The following is a 24,553-nucleotide window of genomic DNA, read 5'->3' as shown; positions in this document are numbered from 1 at the left end:
TGCTGGCTGACTGATGGCGTCTGCACAGAGATGAGAAAAGAGTGCTCTCAGGGTGCGTCTCTCCGTACACAACGCTGAGCTGCACTGCACTCATCAAAGTGTAGGTGATAAGATGCATACGGCTCCTGCCCACGTGTCGGAGGGGGCGTGGGTTAGCTTCGTTCTCCTCAATCAGAGCGGGGATCGGCATTGTGGAGAGGAAGCATGACGCAATCGGTCAATTGGACGTGCTAAAAAGGGAGAATATGCATAAACCAAATATATAATAATATAAAATGGGCGGGACTAAGCCGGATGGCGTCTCTCTCCCATGACTGGTGCAATTACGACCTCTGCTGGCTGACTGATGGCGTCTGCACAGAGATGAGAAAAGAGTGCTCTCAGGGTGCGTCTCTCCGTACACAACGCTGAGCTGCACTGCACTCATCAAAGTGCACTCACTCACTGCCCACGTGTCGGAGGGGGCGTGGGTTAGCTTCGTTCTCCTCAATCAGAGCGGGGATCGGCATTGTGGAGAGGAAGCATGACGCAATCGGTCAATTGGACGTGCTAAAAAGGGAGAATATGCATAAACCAAATATATATATAAAAAAAAAAACAGTTAAAATCAATAAAAAATTATGCTTCTTAAATATGGAGATCTTGGAATACTGTATTCCTTAGCGAGTTTAGCGCATTCACGTGAGAAGCAGCGCACACCGCGCACATTTTCTGCATTAAGCTGAAGGTGTGCTCAATGCACAAGGCGCTTCTCATGTGAATGCGCCCCAACACATACCACTTTGTTTACATCGCTCACCCCTTCGTTTTGCTGCGACAAGCGGCCTACACGAGCCAAACACGTTCTTGCATTCACGTCGAGTTTAAGTGTACAGATTTCTCGACGAAGGGTGTCGGCTTTCAAAGATTTCGAGTTAAGGGGACGTCGAGTTATGAGGTACCACTGTACTAAATTATAATCTTACTACATCAGACTTAAATGTATTTTTAACGTATTAAAATTTATTGTTGTTATACAGTGTACAACTGCACTGCGTACGAGTTCAAGTGTGCCAACGGGCACCAGTGTGTGAACTCCTACTATCGCTGTGATGGTGTTTTCGACTGTAACGACCGCTCTGATGAGTCCGGCTGTCGTAAGTTTAACACGTTCATTTACTTCAGTTTACTGTGGTTTTACTATAACACACATTCAAGGTTTATTAGCGCCACAACATGATTTTACTAAATGGTAACTGCTTACTGTTACACATTTATACACTGTATGTACAGAAGTATTGGGACACCCCTTCTACCTCTGTGTGTAGCAGCCACAGTCATTTATATAAGGAAATGATATGCTTTCAATGTTGTAGCAACACACTCACTTTCTTAACCGCTTATCCAATCAGGGTCGATGGTGCTGGAGCCTATTCCAGCTTTTCAATGGGCACAAGGCACACAGTAACACCCTGGACAGAGGGCACACACACATTACATACACACACCCATTTACCTATGGGGCAATTCACTGTCTCCAATTAACCTGACTGCATGTTTCTGGACTGTGGGAGGAAACCGGAGGTCCCGGAGGAAACCCACGCAGACACGGGGAGAACATGCAAACTCTGCACAGAAAGGACCCGGACCACCCCGCCTGGGGATCGAACCCAGGACCTTCTTACTGTGAGGCGACAGTGCTACCCACCGAGCCACCGTGCCGCCCGTTGTAGCAACATTTTGCATTTAGTTTAGAAGAGTAAAAAGAATCACACATAATGGGACAGGCTATTAGCATATGGGAGATTTCTAGTTATGACATATAGATCTGTTTTAAACTTTTGCTTACGTCCATTTTTTGAGAATGAACAAATAATACAAATAATTGTAACCTGACTGTGAATTGTATATAACATTGACATTTATTTCATTTCATCCTGTTTCAAATTTTTGCCACTGCAGCCACCAGGCCGCCGGGCATGTGCCATCACGAGAGCGAGTTTCAGTGCCAGTCCGACGGCACCTGTGTGCCCTCCGCGTGGGAGTGCGACGGTCATGCGGACTGTGAGGATGGCTCGGACGAGCACCACGCGTGCCCACCGCGCACCTGCCCCACCTCGCTGTTCCGCTGTGACAACGGCAACTGTGTTTTCCGCAGCTGGCTGTGCGACGGAGACAACGACTGCCGCGACGGCAGCGATGAGCGCGACTGCCCCACTCCACCGTTCCGCTGCCCCAGCTGGCAGTGGCAATGCCCAGGTCATGCCGTGTGTGTCAACGTCAGCAAAGTGTGCGATAATACACCTGACTGCCCGAACGGAGCCGACGAGTCTCCGCTCTGCAGTAAGTCTTTATTTTTGTGCTCTATGAGCTTTGAAAAGAAACATACTAGTACTGTTATTATTGCTAAGGACCAACATGTGGGATTACATTTTAGATCATGTTAAGTGGCAGAATGTCCTGGGTTCTGTATCACAGGTGAAGCGGTCTGGCTCCTTTCTGTGTGGAGTTTGCATGTTCTCCCTGTGTCTGTGTGGATTTCTTCTGGTTTCCTTCCACAGTCAAAAGACGTGCAGTCGATATTGTAGATAGATAGACAGACAGACAGACAGAGATAGATAGTCTGACAGGCAGATATAGACAGACAGACAGACAGACAGATATTGTAGCTAGACAGACAGACAGATAGACGGACAGACAGACAGATACTGTAGATAGACAGATAGATAGATAGATGGGTAGACAGATAGATAGATAGATAGATAGATAGATAGATAGATAGATAGATAGATAGATAGATAGATAGATAGACAGACAGACAGACAGACAGACAGATAGACGGACAAATAGATAGATAGATAGATAGATAGATAGACAGACAGACAGACAGACAGACAGACAGACAGACAGATACTGTAGATAGACGGACAGATAGATAGATAGATAGATAGATAGATAGATAGATAGATAGATAGATAGATAGATAGATAGATAGATAGATAGATAGACAGACAGACAGATAGATAGATGGACAGACAGACAGACAGATGGATAGACAGACAGACAGATAGATAAATAGATAGACAGACAGACAGATACTATAGATAGACAGATAGATAGATGGATAGACAGACAGATAGCGGTATTAACTCACTATTAGAATTTTTACTAGCTGCACGTCTTTGGACTTGTAGGAGGAAACTGGAGCACCCATAGGAAACCCATGTGGACACAGTGAGAACATGCAAACTCCACACAGAAAGGACACTGACTGCCCGGCCAAAGAATCAAACCCAGACCCTTCTCGCTGTACAGCGCTACCCACTGTGCCAGTATATAATTAATTAATGTAAATAACTATATAGATTTTATTTACTGTGATAATTGAAGTAATAATTCTAATGAATGATTTATTGACACTTATTATAAACACAGTCGTAATTAATGCTTTTGATAAAAGTAAAATCATGCATGTGTTGCTGATTTGTTGTGATCTTGCAATTAACTGTAATTAACGTACATGATCCATGATTTCCCTCTTCCATGCTCCCCTCACTGCTCTCAGATGAGCCTTTACCAGGTAGGACCAGAACTCAATCATTTACCATCTTCTGCATGTAGCTCTGATTCACTCCTAACATCTGCAGTACTGTGAATACTAACGGTTCAATGATAGTCATGAAACCCTGAATCAATGTAGTGTGTAGAAATAAACGTGTAGAGCGGTGGCTAACACTTCTGGCTGTACTCCGAGTTGGCGGGCAGAGTAATCATACCTACAAGGTTGCCAGGTTTTTCCCAGTATGGTACTCTAGTATGGCTATTTTTAACTAACATACACTGATCAGCCATAACATTAAAACCACCTCTTTGTTTCTACACTCACTGTCTATTTTATCAGCTCCATTTACCATATAGAAGCACACTTTGTAGTTCTACAATTACTGACTGTACATACTTTTTTACCTGCTTTCACTCTGTTCTTCAATGGTCAGGACCACCACAGGATCACCACAGAGCAGGTATTATTTAGGTGGTGGATCATTCTCAGCACTGCAGTGACACTGACATGGTGGTGGTGGTGTGTTAGTATGTGTTGTGCTGGAGTTTTTAAATACCGTGTCCACTCACTGTCCACTCTATTAGACACTCCTACCTAGTTGGTCCACCTTGTAGATGTAAAGTCAGAGACGATCGCTCATCTGTTGCTGCTGTTTGAGTTGATCATCTTCTAGACCTTCATCAGTGGTCACAGGATGCTGCCCACAGGACGCTACCCACAGGGCGCTGTTGGCTGGATATTTTTGGTTGGTGGACTATTCTCAGTCCAGCAGTGACAGTGAGGTGTCTGATCCACTCCTACCAGCACAACACACACTAACACACCACCACCATGTCAGTGTCTCTGCAGTGCTGAGAATGATCCACCACCTAAATAATAACTGCTCTGTGGGGGTCCTGTGGGGGTCCTGACCATTGAAGAACAGCATGAAAAGGGGCTAAAAAAGCATGCTGAGAAACAGATGGACTACAGTCAGTAATTGTAGAACTACAAAGTGCTTCTATATGGTAAGTGGAGCTGATAAAATGGACTATGTGTAGAAACAAGGAGGTGGTTTTAATGTTATGGCTGATCAGTGTATAATCAGTGCACAACCCTGCCGAATATTAATCAGAGTCGATATAAATCCAATAAAAAGCATTTTATTTAAAATACAGAATAATAAATATACACAGACCTGCGTGTGCCATTAGTAGGTGTTTATCTAAGACTGCACAACTCCTCTCTGAATACAGCCCTGAGCTCTTATAGTCTGGATATCTCTGTTATAAGGAATGCATGTAAATATATACACTGTAAGGCCAAATGTATGTGGACATCCCTCCTAATTATTGCTAACAGGTTGCACAGTTGCCCCCCTGTGCACAAAGCAACGTCCATTAACATTGACATGGTTGCTACAGAGAAACTCAAGCGGTCCATCATCTGCACCTCCATGCCCCTTGTAAGCTGTTAGTGGCAGGGCAGATGGACATGATCCTGCAAGCCGAGACCCCTGCCAATCTCCATGGTGCTTGTCCAGTTACACAGACATGCTGAAATTTCTCAGACGAGTTAAGGTTAACTTATAATATTCATGCTAAATAATAATAACCCTTCATTTTAGAACAACATGCCAACAGGCTCACGGTCAGGTATTCACATACATTTGGCCATACAGTGTGTATAAACAATATATAAAAAATAAGCATGTGAAATACAAGTGTGACTGATGATGGGATTAAGCTCTGAGAATATTTCAACAATATTTATTTTCACCTTCAGACCAGGAGAGCTGCACAGATAACAACGCCGGCTGTACCCACGGCTGTATCCAGGGTCCTTTCGGGGCACAGTGCACGTGTCCTGTGGGCTACCAGCTGAGCAACGACTCAAAGACGTGTGAGGACTTAGACGAGTGTGTTCCTCCGGGTCTGTGCAGCCAGCACTGTTTCAACGAGCGAGGTTCCTTCCGGTGCCACTGCCAGGACGGGTACACGCTGGAGACGGACGGGCGCACCTGCAAGGCCTCAGGTTTGTGTCCCTGCAGGAAGGACGAGGGGCAAATCTTATATGTAGGGTTCTTCAAAAATCACAGATTTCACAGATTTTTACAGAGAAGTGCCACATTTCACAGCGGTCATTTAATTACACTCATAAATTGAATTATAGAATAAATGAAGCTACGATACACAGCACAGCTACATAACAGATGAATGTAAACCTAGAACATCCAGCGACGATAAATTCAAAGACATAAATTCTCTCCCCGCGTCCACAGAATTGTTTGTGAGTTTTCCAAACTCAGTTACCTGAGTCGTGTTTTTAGCTGCTTTTGGACATTTTGACTAACTGATTGCCTACTGGGGCGGCACGGTGGCTCGGTGGGTAGCACTGTTGCCTCACAGCAAGAAGGTCCTGGGTTCGATCCCCAGGCTGGGCAGTCCGGGTCCTTTCTGTGTGGAGTTTGCATGTTCTCCCCGTGTCTGAGTGGGATTCCCACAGTCCCTCCCACAGTCCAAAAACATACAGTCAGGTTAATTGGAGACACCAAATTGCCCTATAGGTGAATGGGCGTGTATGTTTGTCTGCCCTGCGATGGACTGGCGCGCCCCGTCCAGGGTGTTACTGTGTGCCTTGCACCAATTGAAAAGCTGGGATAGGCTCCAGCACCCCCCCATAACCCTACTTGGATAAGCGGGTAAGAAAGTGAATGAATGATTGCAAACTGAATTGCCGTAGGATTGCTAGGGCGCCTAATAGTGCAGCTTAACCAGTAAACGTGAGGCACTTTAACAAATGAAAAATGTTACATTGCTAAACACAAACCTTAATAATAATAATAATAATAAATTCAACTTATATTGCACCTTTCATAGCACCCAAGGATGCTTTACATAGGAATCATAATCACAAACAAGATCAAACAGAAGACGAGTAAAAAAGTGCTGAGTAAACAAGAACGTTTTAAGAAGAGATTTAAACTCAGCGAGAGGAAGAGAGACGAAGAGAGAGAGGAAGAGAGTTCCACAGTGTAGGGGCAGCAAAACTAAATGATCTACCACCCATGGTGGTCAACTTAAACCTAGGAGCAACCAGGAGACCAGCATCAGATGACCTTAACCTACGAGAAGGGACACAGCGGTGTAAAAGACTAGCCAGATACAAGGGGGGCAGACCATGAAGTGCCTTAAAAGTGAGCACTGAAATTTTATATTGAAGAGGCTTATTGACTGGAAGCCAATGGAGTCGTTCTAATACCGGGGTGATATGCTCATGTTTTTTAGACTGGGTCAGCACTCGGGCAGCAGCATCCAGCAAACTTAAAGTTTGAATTTCACAGCAAAATGCATATTACACGGGAAACGGCTCATTTCACAATCCGTGACGCGATTTTTATGGCCGTGAATTACGTAGGACCTTACTTATACGGGATATAAAATATTATATTTATTTTCTTGGCATTACTATTAGAAATCAGAATGACACTATAATAGTAGAACAGAAATTGGTGGAGTGAAGCCATGTGGGCTCTGCTTTCTTGTCTCGGCCCACTGATCCTGTTACTGCAGATAAGGCAAATAACACGTGTCAGTCAAAAACTTTCATATGGAGTAATTAGGGTCCAAATCATGAGACAAAGGCTTGTTTATGAGTATGAGCTGGGCTACTGACATGTAACCATTCACCAGAAAGATAACCTGCTGAAGAATGCTGATATTCGATATACCTCGCTTTCTTGAACATGGATCTACTACAGGGCTCCTTTTATGCTTATCTGGGTCTGTCGGTGGGGTTATAATTTTCTTTTTTTTTTACCCGATAGCAGGAACAAGATGGATTGTTGAAAAGGTGGATTTGTAAAGTTCATGAATTACAGGGATTCTTTTCTCTATCTGACAGGATCTCGAGAGGCTATTCTGCTGGTAGCCAGTCGGAATCAGATCATATCTGACAACATCGGCTCGCAACCGAATGTCGTTCGCTCCCTCGTCCGAGACGGACGGAACATCGTGGCGGTGGATTTCGACTCCGTGACGGACCGTGTATACTGGTCTGATACGACCCAGGACAAAATATGGAGCGCACATAAAAACGGCAGTGACAGGACTGTGGTAAATTCTATATTACATAAACAAAGTGATGTCTTCTGGTGTCTTCTTATTCTTAGAGACATGCACACATTTGAATAAAGTACATTTAACTATTTAACACTTTTTTTTTTTTTTAATAATCAAGCTGGATCTTTGTTTGAGTTTCTCAGCCTCCCTTTATTCCTGCAGATCTTTGACAGTGGTGTGACGGTCACTGAGAGTCTTGCGGTTGACTGGGTTGGTAGAAACCTTTACTGGACCGACTACGTCCTGGAGACCGTAGAGGTGGCCAGATTAGACGGATCCCACAGAACGGTGCTGATCAGCGAGAATGTCACCAATCCCAGAGGCCTTGTGCTGGATCCCAGAAACGGGTACATCTGCCAACAAACTCTATAGCTCTAAAGTTTATACGTGCACCCCACAGTTAAAATCCACAGTTACATGAGGAGAGAAGGTCAGCTGGTTATCCAGGACAACACCAAGGGTTCTAATCTGGGTAGCAATTCAGTAGCAATTATGTGACAGGATGAGATTCCAAAGAAAACTGAACTGTTATTTATATAGTGGACGACGTTTATAGTTATTAAGTCCAAACTGACTTTGTCTACGAGTGTCTCAGGTTTGCTGACGCCCGTTTTAGTAAGTAAAAAGTCACTTTTATTGTTTTCATGTATTTCAGTTTTCACCTCATGTTCTGGACAGACTGGGGAAGAAACCCTCGCATTGAAAAAGCCAGCATGGACGGCAAACAGAGGACCACCATCATCACCAACAAGCTTTACTGGCCCAATGGCCTGACCATAGACTATCCCAACAATCTGCTGTACTTTGCTGATGCGTATATGGATTATATTGACTTCTGTGATTACGATGGAAACAGCCGCAGACAGGTTGTAGCCAGCGATTTGGTGAGACTTTAATGTGACACTATTTGTTAATAAGAAATTAATTAATATTTGATTAATTAAGGTGATAAAAATTTCTTCTGTCTCTCATAAATAGGTTCTGCAACACCCTCACGCGATCACCATTTTTGAGGATTTTGTGTACTGGACAGACAGATATGTCAGCCGTGTTATCCGGGCCAACAAGTGGCATGGAGAGAACCAGACAGTGATGCTGTATAACGTTCCTCAACCGATGGGTCTGGTGGCAATGCACCCGGCCAGACAGCCGGCAGGTACATTTATACATTCATACATAGACTGGTTCTGCTTAGGACACAATCATGTTCATGCTATGAATAGGTGTTATTCCATAAATACTACGTGCTTACATTCAAATATGGGCAATTGGGCATTAATTGTTATTACAGTGTTACCTTGATACTCAGCGTCAATTGGTTCTGGGAGTGGCGTCAAGTTTTAAAGGCGTCGAGTTTTAAGGTATTTTTTCCCATAAGGATGTCTGGGAAACCTGTTAATTTGTTCCATGGTCCCGTGGAACTGCAGATATTTTAGGCTACTGTAAAATAATGAGGTTGTTTTTAACACTTATACACTGAAAATAACACAAATATAATATAAACACACTGAAATACAATTAAAACATCCATTTAGCTTTACTTCTTTATTGTTTCCTTACGCTTCTTAATGGTGGAGATGCTTGATCTTGGAATACTGTATTCTGTTCAGTACCGGCGCATTCACATGAGAAGTGGCAAAACCGCTTTTGCGCTGCTGCGGTTCACAAAACTTAACGTGACTTATTGTACTAAAACAGCGAGTGAGGAATGTGATTAGTGGAGGAACTTATGAGCAGTAATAATGAAGAGAAGTTTAGTCCTCCTGTCTCCTTCTTTTACTACATTAAACCACGTTAAGCTTTATTTTGAACCAGAAGCGTTTTAGACTCTGGGAGAAGCTGATTCTGATTCTTACAATTTCTCAGAAGCTGGAGCTGTAACACAAGTTTAAAAGTGAAACGGTGAGGAAAATCCAGATAAACACAGATACATGTGGAGCTGTAACCCTGGATCTGACGCTTATTCCACACTAATGCAGATTCGTCTCACAGTCACACTTTGATTCTGTTTTACCGCACCGCCCAAGCCGAGTGCTGAACAAAGCACAAGTTTAAGGGAAACGTCACGTTTAAGGGTACATTTCTCAACAAAGGGCATCGAGTTTCAAAGATTTCGAGTTTAGGGGATGTCGAGTTACAGGGTACCGCTGTATGCCATAATAAAGCCCATGGAAATGGAACGAGAGGTCCAACATGCTCATGGTCCAGTGTCCACATCCACACTTATTGGCATGTATTAATTTAATGTGTGTACAACGTACGCTAAAAATCTATTTATAAAGAAATATAACACTGGTTCTATTACATAATTTGAACATGTTCTCATGACCTAGTTCATCTCCTGACTCGCAGGTCCATCAGTGGCGCCCCTGTAATCTTGGGCCATTAATGATGATTTGCCAGAGTATAAATGAACAAAAAATATATATATTTCTATTGATGTCTCAAAGTTGATGTTATCAGTTTGTGTTGTCTATATACTTTGTCGTATCAGTTTGGTATGTTCATGATGATGGTGTTTTTAGGTGATAACCCGTGTGCTGTAAGCCCCTGTACACACATCTGCCTGCTGTCTGCGATCAGGCCCAGATTTTACTCCTGTGCCTGTCCTTCGGGCTGGACGCTGGCTAATGACCAACTCACCTGTGCTAGAGGTATGATGTGCCAATTTTTACCCTTTAATGTAAAAATAGTGTTTTTATGCTGTATTTAAAGCATATTTTGGGACACTCAGGTGGCACAGTGGTAAAGTATTCAGGTTTCGAATCTCAAAAGTTAGAATTTTGAAGGTACGATTGGCTAGTAGGGCATCTGCATAGATATGATTGGCTACTGTTCAAGGGGTGGGGGATGCCAGTACAGCCTAGCCGTTGATTGATTGATTACTTTATTGATCCTAAAGGGAAATTACAGCAGCAATTCACAAGCATCACAATGTAATCTAATGTAAATATAAAATATAAAAAGTAAATAATATAAACATACACCGATCAGCCATAACAGTGTTAGTGTATGTTGTGCTGGTATGAGTGGATCACACACAGCAGCGCTGCTGGAGTTTTTAAATACTGTGTCCACTCACTGTCCACTCTATTAGACACTCCTACCTAGTCGGTCCATCTTGTAGATGTAAAGTCAGAGACGATCGCTCATCTATTGCTGCTGTTTGAGTCGGTCATCTTCTAGACCTTCATCAGTGGTAACAGGACGCTGCTCGTGAGGCGCTGTTGGCTGGATATTTTTGGTTGGTGGACTATTCTCAATCCAGCAGTGACAGTGAGGTGTCTGATCCACTCATACCAGCACAACACACACTAACACACCACCACCATGTCACCACTCTGTGGTGGTCCTGTGGGGGTCCTGACCATTGAAGAACAAAGTAAAAGGAGGATAAAAATGTATGTAGAGGAACAGATGCAATACAGTCAGTAACTGTAGAACTACAAAGTGCTTCTATATGGTAAGTGGAGCTGATAAAATGGAACGTGAGTGTAGAAACAAGGAGGTGGTTTTAATGTTATGGCTGATGGTGTATAAGAATATAAATAACATAAGACAAGACAAAGCACAAAAGCATAAAAAGGTGCAGTTTATTAACATTCTGGTGTGCATTTACATTTACATTTTCAGCATTTAGCAGACGCTCTTATCCAGAGCGACTTACGGAAGTGCTTCTACAGTGTGCAATTGTGACCTGTGCAAATAAAAGAGTACCATGTGTAATTGTACATTGTAAATTGTCTTTTTCTCCAAATCCGGGCCCAAGCCTGGATAGAAATATGAAGCTTCTGTCAGGAAGGGCATTCGGGTAAAAGCTGTGCTTGGTATGTGGACCAGATCTGATGTGGTGACCCATATATACTGGAGCAGCCAAAAGTAAAAAATTAAAGCATATTGTGCATATTTAAACACCAGAAATCATTTAGATGAAATTAACTTCGGAAATTCTAGACAGTGTGTTATATGGACAGTACAAACAACCAATTTTTCTTTCTATGTTGGGTAGACGTTAGATGTTTTGGAGAGGGAGGGGGGTGTTGTTCCCCATCCTTGACTTTAGCTTTATTTAAGTTAATCTTCTGACTGATGAAACAGAGTAGTAGTCTTCAGCTTCAGCGAGATGCAGATCTTGTCAACAGCCTCCCATTTTCAGTTTGATCTCCCAATCTGTGAGGGTGAATTTTGCAAAGCTACAAAAAGCTCTTAGCTTGGCTTATGGTTTTGGTTGAGCACAGACAAGAGAGCTTTAATCTTAAATCCAGCAGGTCCTCTTTAGGGCAACCATCCAGCCCGGCTCGGGTTACGGCGTCCGTCAGATATGTGGAGAACGTTTTACCCTGAGCGATGATTGATCAGCTCGGATGGAGAACGAACGAGTGCCCGCTGATCTTAATCTCCGATGACAAAAGAGAATGCGCTCCAGAGAAGAACTTCCACCAGAGTGCCGTTCAGCTTTAGATAATTAATTAATTTATTTATTTATTAGGATTTTAACGTCATGTTTTACACTTTGGTTACATTCATGACAGGAACGGTAGTTACTCATTACACAAGATTCATCAGTTCAAGTCTTTAATGTCAAACACAGTCATGGACAATTTTGTATCTTCAGTTCCTCACTGGCGGCACGGTGGCTCGGTGGGTAGCACTGTCGCCTCACAGCAAGAAGGTCCTGGGTTCGATCCCCAGGCGGAATGGTCCGGGGAGTTTGCATATTCTCCCCGTGTCTGCTTGGGTTTCCTCCCACAGTCCAAAAACATGCAGTCAGGTTAATTGGAGACACTAAATTGCCCTACAGGTGAATGTGTGTGTGTATGAGTGTGTATATGTGTGTCTGCCTTGCGTCCAGGTGTTACTGGGTGTTACTGTGTGCCTTGCGCCCATTGAAAAGCTGGAATAGGCTCCAGCACACCCTGCAACCCTAATTGAATAAGCGGTCAAGAAAGTGAGTAAGAGTGAGTTCACTTCACTTGCACGTCTTTGGACTGTGGGAGGAAACCAGAGCTCCCGGAGGAAACCCACACAGAAATAGGGAGAACATGCAAACTCCACACAGAAAGGACCCGGACCGCTGCACCTGGGAATCGAATCCGGGTTATTTTTGCTATGAGGTGACAGTGCTACCCAACGAGCCACCAAATCGTGGTGCGATTGTACTTCACATCATAAAGTCATCATTCATCAGTGTGTGAATTGCTTTGTATTAGAATTGAAACGTTGATAAGCATCATGTGTTCCTTGCATATTATTATCCTACAGTGGAAGATCCCTTCCTAGTGGTTGTCAGGGACAGCATCATTTACGGTATTTCCCTCAACCCTGATGATAAGAGTAATGACGCCATGGTGCCAGTTGCTGGACTGCAGAACGGATATGATGTCGACTTTGATGATGCTGAGCAGATGATCTACTGGGTTGAACATCCCGTAAGCTTAAAATATAAATGATAAAATATTTCTTACTTCAGTTTTAATTTGCTCTGATGACTTATAAGATAATGATTTTATTCGTCCAAACAGGGAGAGATCCACCGGGTCAAGTCGGATGGCACTAACAGAACTGAGTTCGCCCCAGCAGCCATCCTGGGATCTCCAGTGGGATTAGCTCTTGACTGGATGAGTCAGAATCTATACTATACCAACCCGTCCTCACAGTCCATAGAGGTAGAGAAACCTACACTTTTTTAAAATATTTTTGTTTATGCATTTTCTCCCTTTTAGTGCATCCAATTGCCCGATTGCATCATGCTTCTTCTCCACCAATGCCGATCCCCGCTCTGATTGAGGAGAGCGAAGCTAACCCACGCCCCCTCCGACACGTGGGCAGCAGCCGTATGCATCTTATCACCTAAACCTTGACTCACACTCTGAGTCTCCCTGTCTCCCGTCTCTGTGCAGGCGCCATCAATCAGCCAGCAGAGGTCGTAATTGCACCAATCATGGGAGAGAGACCCCACCCGGCTTAGTCCCGCCCATATCTGCACAACAGGCCAGTCGTTGTTCATGTGGCCGCTCAGCCTCAGCCGGCAGGCAGAGCTGAGTTTTAACACAATGTATTCGAGATCCAGCTCCGGTTCCAGCGTGTGTTTTTACCGCTGTGCCACCTGAGCAATCATGCCATCAGAAAATAACAGAAAATCTAGTTAAAAGTCCAATTAAAATCATCTAAAAATGGAATCTGATGCATTTTTGACCTTGCACATGTGGAGGAAAATAATTTAGATTTTTTTCTTTTCATAGTCATTAAGCAAAAACACTGAACGAGCTTGTGGTGATTAATTCAGCAACATCACCTAAAACATCACCCTCCCAATCTAGTCATATCCAAATACAGATTGCATTATGCTTCCTCTATACTGATGCTGATCCCTACTGCTGATTGAGAAGAGCGAGACTGTTACACGCCCCCTCCGACACGTGTGCAGTTGCCGATCAGCGGATCAGCTTTGTGTATGGAGACTCTTTGTAGGCGGCATCAATCAGCCAGCAGAGGTGGTAGTTGCATCAGTTATGAGGAGTTCCTCTCCGACTTCCCACCCTATATGAACAACAGCCAATCGTTGTTCATGTAGAACAAGATGGTAGAGCTGAGATTCGAACCGACGAGCTTGAAATGTCAGCTCTGAGCTAGCACGTTTTACCGCTGCACCACCCGAGCAGCATAGAGCACTTTTTAATGACTAATTGATTAATAGGAACCAGCCCGGACTGGTCGCCACATTGATTATTGTGATAACTAGTTCCTTTTCACCCTGTAAATATTGTGTAAAACGAGTCCCATTTTATTTGTACCTGTGATTTCAGGTGCTGAAGCTAAAAGGAGAGGTGCAGTACAGAAGAACAATCATCACCAATAATGGTACCCCAAATGGTGCAGGCTCACCGGTTGGCATAGCAGTAGATCCAGCACGTGGGTAAGGTCCATTTTGGCAGTGCCTTGGCATGAAAAAGAAATCTTATCTAATAAGGCGAGATGATAAATGAAAATGAGATTACAGTTGACTGTATTGGAAGAATTCATTGGCACAATCGTGGGTTCCTACAGCAGTGGAATAGCTAAAGAAGAACAAGGAACAGATACTATGGCCCTCCCTTTATACTGCTCTGGCCAATTCACATTGGAAACTCCATTCTGTGCTAACTGCAGTTTCTTATCTGCTTACAAAAGCTTTACGACAGCTTAATGACAGACACATCTCAAACAGCTACATAAGGATTTAACAACTATAAATATTTAATGCACAAGCAGCTTAATACCAATATTCAGGTGATATCAAACGTAATATCTAATTTTTCCATAACAGGTCTGATTTCATGCCGTCTGCTGAGTGTCTAAATGTGACCATTTTAATCACTCCAGACTCTGCAGGGACATGAATATCCAGCATGCTGAGTGTAGTGTGTCATGTGGTGCTTTTTCTTTCAGAAAAATATACTGGACAGATCAAGGGACAGAGAGTGGCGTTCCAGCAAAGGTGGCATGTGCAAACATGGACGGGTCGAATTCAGTAGTACTCTTCACCAACAATTTAGACCATGTGGAGTTCATCACCATAGACATTAAGGAGAACAAACTTTACTGGGCTGTCACGGGGACTGGAGTGGTGAGCTGCATCCTCTACTTCATCATTATTATTCTTTACATTTACATTTTTGTAATTTAGCAGACACTTTTATTTAAAGTGACCTACAATAACCATAATCTCATATCTTTCTTTCCCCAGATTGAGAGAGGAGATCCAAACGGTTCTAACCGCATCATCGTGGTTAACGGCTTGTCTCACCCGTGGGGCGTGGCCGTGCACGAGTCCTACCTTTATTTCACCGACAGGGACTTTGAAGTGATCGAGCGTGTGGATAAAGCTACAGGGTCCAACAGAGTTGTGCTAAGAGACAACGTGCCTGGACTCAGGGTTCTCAAAGTGCACTACAGAGAGAGTAAGCTATAATCATTCATCACCTGATACACCGATCAGTCATAACATTAAAACCACATAGAGTACATAGAGCTGCAAAAACAGACCACTTTGTAAAAGAAAATAGTGCCTACGATTGTAGAAATCTGCATCATTTGCAAGCATTATTTCCTCTTTTCTCTTTCCAGCTTCTGCCGGCTCATCCAACGGCTGCAGTAATAACGTGGGCCTCTGTGAGCAGCTATGTTTGCCTCGTCCTGGAGGCCTCTTCTCCTGTGCTTGTGCTACAGGATTCAAACTCAATCCTGATAACAGGACCTGCGCTCCATACCAGTCCTTTGTGGTCATCTCGATGCTCACCGCCATCAAAGGTTTCAGTCTGGAGGAAGCCGATCATTCGGAGGCCATGGTGCCTGTCGCAGGGAGAGGTGGGTCAGTGTTTATATAGATAGACCACATATAGATAGATAGATAGATAGATAGATAGATAGATAGATAGATAGATAGATAGATAGATAGATAGATAGATAGATAGATAGATAGATAGACTGACAGGCAGATATATATAGATAGACAGACAGACAGACAGACAGACAGAGATAGATAGATAGATAGATAGATAGATAGATAGATAGATAGATAGATAGATAGATAGATAGATAGATAGACAGACATAGATAGATAGATAGATAGATAGATAGATAGATAGATAGATAGATAGATAGATAGATAGATAGATAGATAGATAGATAGATAGATAGATAGATAGACAGACAGACAGACAGACAGACATAGATATATAGACAGACAGACAGACACAGATAGATAGATAGATAGATAGATAGATAGATAGATAGATAGATAGATAGATAGATAGATAGATAGATAGACATACTGTAGATATATAGACAGACAGACAGACACAGATAGATAGATAGATAGATAGATAGATAGATAGATAGATAGATAGATAGATAGATAGATAGATAGATAGATAGACAGACATAGATATATAGACAGACAGACAGACACAGATAGATAGATAGATAGATAGATAGATAGATAGATAGATAGATAGATAGATAGATAGATAGATAGATAGATAGATAGATAGATAGATAGTCTGACAGGCAGATATATATAGACAGACAGACAGACAGACAGACAGACAGATAGATAGATAGATAGACAGACATAGATAGATAGACAGACAGAGATAGATAGATAGATAGATAGATAGATAGATAGATAGATAGATAGATAGATAGATAGATAGATAGATAGATAGATAGATAGTCTGACAGGCAGATATATATATAGACAGACAGACAGACAGACAGACAGGCAGACAGAGATAGATAGATAGATAGATAGATAGATAGATAGATAGATAGATAGATAGATAGATAGATAGATAGATAGATAGATAGACAGACATAGATATATAGACAGACAGACAGACAGACAGACAGACAGACAGACAGATAGACAGACAGACAGATATATAGACAGACATAGATATATAGACAGACAGACAGACACAGATAGATAGATAGATAGATAGATAGATAGATAGATAGATAGATAGATAGATAGATAGATAGATAGATAGTCTGACAGGCAGATATATATATAGACAGACAGACAGACAGACAGACAGACAGGCAGACAGAGATAGATAGATAGATAGATAGATAGATAGATAGATAGATAGATAGATAGATAGATAGATAGATAGACAGACATAGATATATAGACAGACAGACAGACAGACAGACAGACAGACAGACAGATAGATAGACAGACATAGATATATAGACAGACAGACAGACACAGATAGATAGATAGATAGATAGATAGATAGATAGATAGATAGATAGATAGATAGATAGACAGACAGACAGACAGACAGACAGACAGACAGACAGATACTTTATTTATCCCAAGGCAATTATTGGATGAATTACTGAATGTACTCATGTATGTGTGTGTGTGTGTGTGTGTGTATGTGTGTGTGTGTGTGTGTGTTGTGTATGTATGTGTGTGTCCTGCAGGTAGAAACGTTCTCCATGTGGACGTGCACATGAGTTCTGGGTTTCTGTACTGGTGTGACTACAGCAGCACCGTTGCCACTCAGAATGGAATCCGCAGGATCAAGCCGGACGGATCTGGATTTCGCAGCATCGTTACTTCTGGGATTGGACGCAATGGGATCCGCGGCATCGCTGTGGACTGGGCTGCAGGTACGGGGTTGTTCATAAATACATAACAGACATGGACAAAGGAGTTAGGCTTTTATTTTTGAAGAGTTTGTGTAGTGGTGTTTACTTGATCCTGGTTAGTTGGCCATAAGCAGCTTTTCATCAGGGTCACTTTGCTCTGCTGTTGTGGCTTTAAGCACAAATTGTTAAGAGACAAATGAAATGTTATTCCATTATTATTAAACCATTATTTTATATGTTACATGTTAGAAAGTTCATAATGTTTGTGTCCTTCAAGACTAACTTTTGGCTCTGTTGTGGTTCTTTATGGATCTGCATAAAGAGGTCTAAACATTTTGTTATAGTTTTTCTTTATCCTTTTTATTTTTCCTCCTTTTTTTAACTTCACCAGTACATGTCAGTAGGTGGATTTGCCCTTCATCGTCAAGCTGGAGTGAGAGTTTTCCAGCTTGGACCCAGTATTCCCAGGATAGGCTCTGGATTCACCACAAATCTCGACAGGATAAAGTGGCTACAGAAGAATGAACTAAAAAATAATTACTAATTAGCTGCTCAGGTGGCGCAGTGGTAAAATACGCTAGCACACCAGAGCTGGGTTTTTAAATACATCGTATCAAATCTCAGCTCTGCCATCCGCCTGGGCTGGGCGGCTGCATGAACAACGATTGGCTGTTGTTCATAGGGTTAGGGGCAAGTCAGATCGTGGGTCCTCATAACTGGTGAAATTATGACCCCAGGTGGCTGCTGGATGGTGCCTGCACAGGGCTGAGGAATAATGCTGACCAGGGTGGGTGTGGCTCTCCGTGCACAGTGCTGATCCGCATATGAACTCGACTCGTGCAGGTGAAAAATGCAGTCTGTACTGAGCACGTGTTGGAGGGGGCGTGTGTCAGTTGAGAAGCGTCCTCAGTCAGCGGTGGGGGGGGGTGAATCAGTGGAGGATGCAAACAGGGTAATTGGACACAATTAGATTAGTGGAGTAAATTGGGGGGAAAAGGTTGGAAAAATAGAAATTCAAGAATATATATATATATATGACTTATTAATTAAATAAATAAATAACAACAAATTATAATTATTATGATTATTTTAGCTTGCTAGTGTTATTGACAGGATGGCTATAAAATAAAACAGTTGGGGAGGGGGGACTGTGTGGTACTTTCTGTGTAATTCCAGACACTTTCCTTAAAAAATGGAAAGTGACTGTCATAGGACCCCCCACTGACCAGATATTTTGTCCATAATCTTTAACAAAAAGAATAGATCATTATATCAACCATCTAAATGTAATTTTTCAATTCACTCACTTCAGGACGACGCGGTGGCTCGGTGGGTAGCACTGTCGCCTCACAGCAAGAAGGTCCTGGGTTCGATCAACCCCTTGGCGGGGCGGTCCGGGTCCTTTCTGTGATGAGTTTGCATGTTCTCCTCGTGTCTGCGTGGGTTTCCTCCTGGAGCTCCGGTTTCCTCCCACAGTCCAAAAACATGCAGTCAGGTTAATTGGAGACACTGAATTGCCCTATAGGTGAATGGGTGTGTGTGTGTGTCTGCCCTGCGATGGACTGGCACACCCCCGCAACCCTAATTGGATAAGCGGTTAAGAAAGTGAGTGAGTGAGAATGAACTCATTGTAGTCCATATTTGTCTAATATAGGGACTGTCGTAGCCTAGTGGGTACAGCTGTGGCATCGTAACTGGAATGTTGTGTGTTGATTTGGGCTGTTGGGCTCTTGAGCAATGGCTTTTAACCCTCTCAGTTTCAGGGGGGGCATAGAGCGGTTGCCCTTGCACTCTGACCCAAGGTTCCAAACAAGCTGGCATTTACAGAAAAACTTATTTTATTGTATTGTACACGTGTAGATGTATACATAATAAATAAAGGTGTTCCATCTGCCCTGGATTCCATATTTTCTATGTGTTTGTCCAGGAAACCTGTACTTCACGAACGCCTTCATGACAGAGACCTACATTGAAGTTGTGCGCCTTAATACCACTTTCCGACGTGTCCTTCTGAAGACCCAGGTGGACATGCCTCGCCACATAGTGGTGGACCCCAAAAACCGATACCTTTTTTGGGCGGACTATGGTCAGAACCCCAAAATTGAGAAATCTTTTCTGGATGGCACAAACCGGACGGTGCTGGTCTCCTCTGGAATCATCACACCCAGGGGGCTCGCTTTGGACCACGGTAATGGATATCTATACTGGGTGGACGACTCGCTGGACATGATCGCCCGGGTTCGGCCTGAGGGTGGCGAAACACAGATTGTAAGATATGGGAGTCGGTACCCGACTCCGTATGGCATCACTGTGTTCGAAAACAGCATCCTGTGGGTGGACAGGAACTTAAAGAAAGTCTTCCAGGCCAGTAAAGAACCTGGGAACACGGATCTGCCCGTGGTCATCAGAGATAACGTCAACATGCTCAGAGACGTCACCATTTTTAACCAGAGGATGCAGCCCAGATCCACCCAGGAGCTTAACAACAACCCCTGCTTAACGTCGAACGGTGGCTGTGCTCATTTCTGCTTTGCCATGCCCGGCTCTCAGACCAGGAGGTGTGTCTGTGCGTTTGGGAACCTGGCTGTGGATGGCATGACCTGTGTGGTGTCTCGTGACGATTACCTGATATACACCACCGAGAGCACGGTCCGCTCACTGCGGCTGGATCCTGAAGATCACTCGCTGCCCTTCCCTGTGGTCAACGTGGCCCGGACCTCTGTGGCGCTGGATTATGACATGATGGATAACAGGATCTATTTCACCCAGAGCTCAGGAGCAGGACAGAGCAAGATCAGCTACATCAGCCTGTCATCACCTACCTCACCTGCTACCGTGGTGGCCTCAGGTACGACAAATACATTATTTTATACACATTTAATTTGGCTTCAGATACTATAAACATTCTTTTACACCCAACTGGGGAAAATGGAGTGGAGTGAAATGGTCATGAGTAGCTGAAATCATGGACCAAGCACAAATTCCACTCGAGAAACAACTCGTATTGTCAAATGATTATAAAGTGGAATCACTTGGAAAGGTCAGTAAAAACATTGGACAAAGAAGGTCCTGGGTTCGATCCCCAGGCGGGGTGGTCTGGGTCCTTACTGTGCAGAGTTTGCATGTTCTCCCCACGTCTGTGTGGGTTTCCTCCGGGTGCTCCGGTTTCCTCCCACAGTCCAAAAACATGCAGCCAGGCTAATTGGAGACACTGGATTGTCCTATAGGTACCCTGCTGCTAGGATGCATAAACCAGTGCATTGTAGTGCCGGTCCCAAGCCCGGATAAATAGGGAGGGTCGTGTCAGGAAGGGCATCCAGCGTAAAAACTGTGCCAAATCAATAATGCGGATCACGATCCACCGGCGACCCCTAACGGGAGCAAGCCAAGGATACAGAGTGAAAACATGGGACACGTTTTTATTTTTTTTTACATTTGTCGAGAGAATTCAGAAATCATAGATGCTTGTTTTTGTTGCGGATTACAAAAGGTCCCAACTTTCAGGGATATGTGGTTTGTAAATGAAAATAGTTTAGAAAGGCACATACCTGGGTCTGTACAGGCCCACAATGTACACTACACTGTCAGGACAAAAACCAAGGCATGAAATCCAATAAAGTGTCGGAGGTTTTCATCAAACAAGTTGTGGCAAGACATGAATCAGGGCTAATATGTAAAACAATATTTAAGTACCACAGTAGCCTCAATGTATTTTGATTGAATCCATTGTACATTCCCTAGTCTATTAACTAGTCAAGTCGTACATGACAAAAACTAAGGTCTAAATAAGGAATATGAATAAAGCGACTAATACAGTGTCTTGTATTGCTTTTAGATCTGGGTGCACCTGATGGCATTGCTTATGACTGGATCAATAAGAGGATCTACTACAGTGATTATGTTAATCAGACTATAAACTCTATGGCTGTGGATGGATCACAGAGGACTCTGATAGCTCACGTGCCCAGACCACGAGCCATAATGCTAGACCCGTGCAGTGGGTACGTTGTCCTTCCTTTTTCTTTATCATTTTACAGAATTAATACAGTTTAACATGATCTGCAGAATTATTTTTGCTCATCTTTAAATTGTGTCTGATTTAGATACATGTACTGGACTGACTGGGGTACCCACGCTAAAATTGAGCGTGCCACTCTGGGAGGAAACTTCCGGACTGAGATAGTTAACACCAGTCTGGTGTGGCCAAATGGACTTACCCTGGACTACGATGAGCAGAGACTTTACTGGGCCGACGCCAGCCTGTAAGATTCTTTCCCATCTCTGTTCTTGTTTATAATACTTCCTCATGATTAATTAATGATTTTTTTTATTTCTGTATTATCAGACAGAAAATTGAGCGTTGTTCCCTAACGGGTGCGAACCGCGAGGTCATCGTGAGCACGGCCGTCTACCCGTTCGCCATGACTGTCTACGGGCAGCACATATTTTGGACGGATTGGAACACGCGCAGCATCTACAGAGCGAACAAGCATGATGGTTCTGACCAACGGCTCATGATTCAGAACCTTCCCTCTCGACCCATGGACGTCCACGTGCTGTCCAACAGCAAACAGCAGCAATGCAGCAGCCCCTGCTTACAGTTCAACGGAGGCTGCAGCCACATCTGCACTCAAGGTGCTAAAAAATCTGATATTTATACAGTAGATTGAATATTTTGTGGCAGGAATAACCTGCAGACTCACAAACGTTTGTTTCGTGAGTGTTTAGACTATAGCAGTGTGTTTAAATCAGCGTATTCCTCGTCCTTGTGTTGGTATATGACTTTATTAACCACATTTCTTTTAAATAATCAGAATCAGAATCTTTATTATTCGCCAAGTACTAAATGTACAAGGAATTTCCTTTGGTGCAGGTGTCAACATACATACATACAAGTTAAATAATAAAAAGGTACACTATATCTAAACGTATGATAAACAATAAACAATATAGCAGCAGGATGAACATTACAACATCAGGCAAGTGTGCAAGGAGGATGTACAGTACGGTACACTGACAGACTAAGTAAAAAATAGAAAAGGTATGCTAGACTTTGGGAGCAATCTGAAGATTGTGGGTTCAAATCCTGGCTTTGCCATGCATCCACTGCTGGGCCCTTGAGCAAGGCCCTTAACAATCTGTTCTCCTGTGCTCTGAACCCAGCAATATTATACTGTACGTCTATCTGGGCGGCACGGTGGCTCGGTGGGTAGCACTGTCGCCTCACAGCAAGAGGGTCCTGGGTTCGATCCTTAGGCGGGGCGGTCTGGGTACTTTCTGTGTAGAGTTTGCATGTTCTCCCCATGTCTGTGTGGGTTTCCTCCCACAGTCTGAAAACATTTAGTCAGGGTAACTGGAGACACTGAATTGCCCTATAGGTGAGTGTGTGTATGTATTTGTGTCTGCCTTCAATGGACTGGCGCCCCGTCCAGGGTGTTACTGTGTGCCTTGCGCCCATTGAAAAGCTGGGATATACTCCAGACAACATAAAGGCATTCCCATTTTGCACTTTGGGTCCACCAAGTTCCACGATTCATTTCTCTTTGCTTTTTTTGCTTTGCCCAGGTCCTCAGGGGGCAGAGTGCCAGTGTCCATCGCAGGGCCGCTGGTACCTGGCTGACAACAAATACTGCATCCCTGACAATGGCACTCGCTGCCAGCCTGGCCAGTTCACCTGCATGAACGGTCGCTGCATCCGGGCGCAGTGGAAATGCGATAACGACGACGACTGCGGGGACGGCAGTGACGAGCTGGAGAGAGTTTGTGGTAAGCTGAGCTGATCTGTGTCTGGTTTGTGTGTCTGTCCGGTTGCTGTTACTAACGCCGATGTCTCTGCCCTTTCTTTATCGTCTTGCTAACGTGCCGTCAATTCTCTGATTTCTGCACTACAGCCTCTCAAGGATCTGAGAGTGGGTTTGATTTTGGTGTGTATTTTGTTACTCTAATCATCATTTGTAAAATAAACCAATACCTGCTTGCATTTAGTAACTAATCATTAAGAAACGCATTCATCTCTTGCATGCAGTCCCACACATGGCAGCATTTATTTCTCTCTCAGGTAAAATCACCTACTAACTGATAATAGTACCGTAGTAGTTCTATATCCTTCTAGGTAAACCTAGACCAGGGGTGTTAAACATATTTCCCTAAGGGGCCACATCACCCGAGTTACATTTGGTCACGACCCAGGCATCACACAATATCTAAAGGATTGCACACATAAATAAAAAGGCAACTGGCAGCTCAGTTGTGCAAAAGGCATCAAGTGTGCTTCATAGCAACATGGGTCCTGAGTTTTGCACGATCCCCCTGTGTCCATGTGGGTTTCCTCCAGGTACTCCGGTTTACATCCACCTCTTCATAAATGCTAAAGGTGATTGACTGCTCATTGAATGAGTGATATGAGCTGAAATGGACTACTGTTCAACCATAACATTAAAACCACCTCCTTGTTTCTGCACTCACTGTCCATTTTATCAGCTCCACTTACCATATAGAAGCACTTTGTAGTTCTACAATTACTGACTGTAGTCCATCTGTTTCTCTACATGCTTTGTTAGCCCCCTTTCACCCTGTTCTTCAATGGTCAGGACCCCCACAGGACCACCACAGAGCAGGTATTATTTAGGTGGTGGATCATTCTCAGCACTGCAGTGACACTGACATGGTGGTGGTGTGTTAGTGTGTGTTGTGCTGGTATGAGTGGATCAGACACAGCAGCGCTGCTGGAGTTTCTAAACACCTCACTGTCACTGCTGGACTGAGAATAGTC

General features: G+C 43.5%; 1 protein-coding gene across 1 annotated transcript in view; it reads left to right on the top strand.

Annotated features, from left to right (window-relative positions):
• Window positions 1-24,553, top strand: part of lrp2a (low density lipoprotein receptor-related protein 2a) — a 100,907-nt gene that overhangs the window by 46,576 nt on the left and 29,778 nt on the right. Inside the window, exons 25-46 of the mRNA XM_063006649.1 lie at window positions 1,020-1,136; window positions 1,942-2,322; window positions 3,545-3,559; window positions 5,306-5,554; window positions 7,424-7,635; window positions 7,804-7,988; window positions 8,297-8,525; window positions 8,620-8,797; window positions 10,167-10,295; window positions 12,904-13,070; window positions 13,164-13,307; window positions 14,448-14,557; window positions 15,070-15,247; window positions 15,368-15,581; window positions 15,748-15,987; window positions 17,614-17,802; window positions 19,709-20,629; window positions 21,617-21,782; window positions 21,885-22,043; window positions 22,127-22,416; window positions 23,347-23,547; window positions 23,682-23,705. Coding sequence (XP_062862719.1) covers window positions 1,020-1,136; window positions 1,942-2,322; window positions 3,545-3,559; window positions 5,306-5,554; window positions 7,424-7,635; window positions 7,804-7,988; window positions 8,297-8,525; window positions 8,620-8,797; window positions 10,167-10,295; window positions 12,904-13,070; window positions 13,164-13,307; window positions 14,448-14,557; window positions 15,070-15,247; window positions 15,368-15,581; window positions 15,748-15,987; window positions 17,614-17,802; window positions 19,709-20,629; window positions 21,617-21,782; window positions 21,885-22,043; window positions 22,127-22,416; window positions 23,347-23,547; window positions 23,682-23,705 — 4,698 coding nt within the window. The remainder of the gene's footprint in view (window positions 1-1,019; window positions 1,137-1,941; window positions 2,323-3,544; window positions 3,560-5,305; window positions 5,555-7,423; window positions 7,636-7,803; window positions 7,989-8,296; window positions 8,526-8,619; window positions 8,798-10,166; window positions 10,296-12,903; window positions 13,071-13,163; window positions 13,308-14,447; window positions 14,558-15,069; window positions 15,248-15,367; window positions 15,582-15,747; window positions 15,988-17,613; window positions 17,803-19,708; window positions 20,630-21,616; window positions 21,783-21,884; window positions 22,044-22,126; window positions 22,417-23,346; window positions 23,548-23,681; window positions 23,706-24,553) is intronic.

The sequence above is a fragment of the Trichomycterus rosablanca genome, chromosome 12, assembly GCF_030014385.1.
Source record: "Trichomycterus rosablanca isolate fTriRos1 chromosome 12, fTriRos1.hap1, whole genome shotgun sequence".
Lineage (NCBI taxonomy): Eukaryota > Metazoa > Chordata > Actinopteri > Siluriformes > Trichomycteridae > Trichomycterus > Trichomycterus rosablanca.
This window is presented reverse-complemented; position numbering and strand designations above follow the sequence as displayed.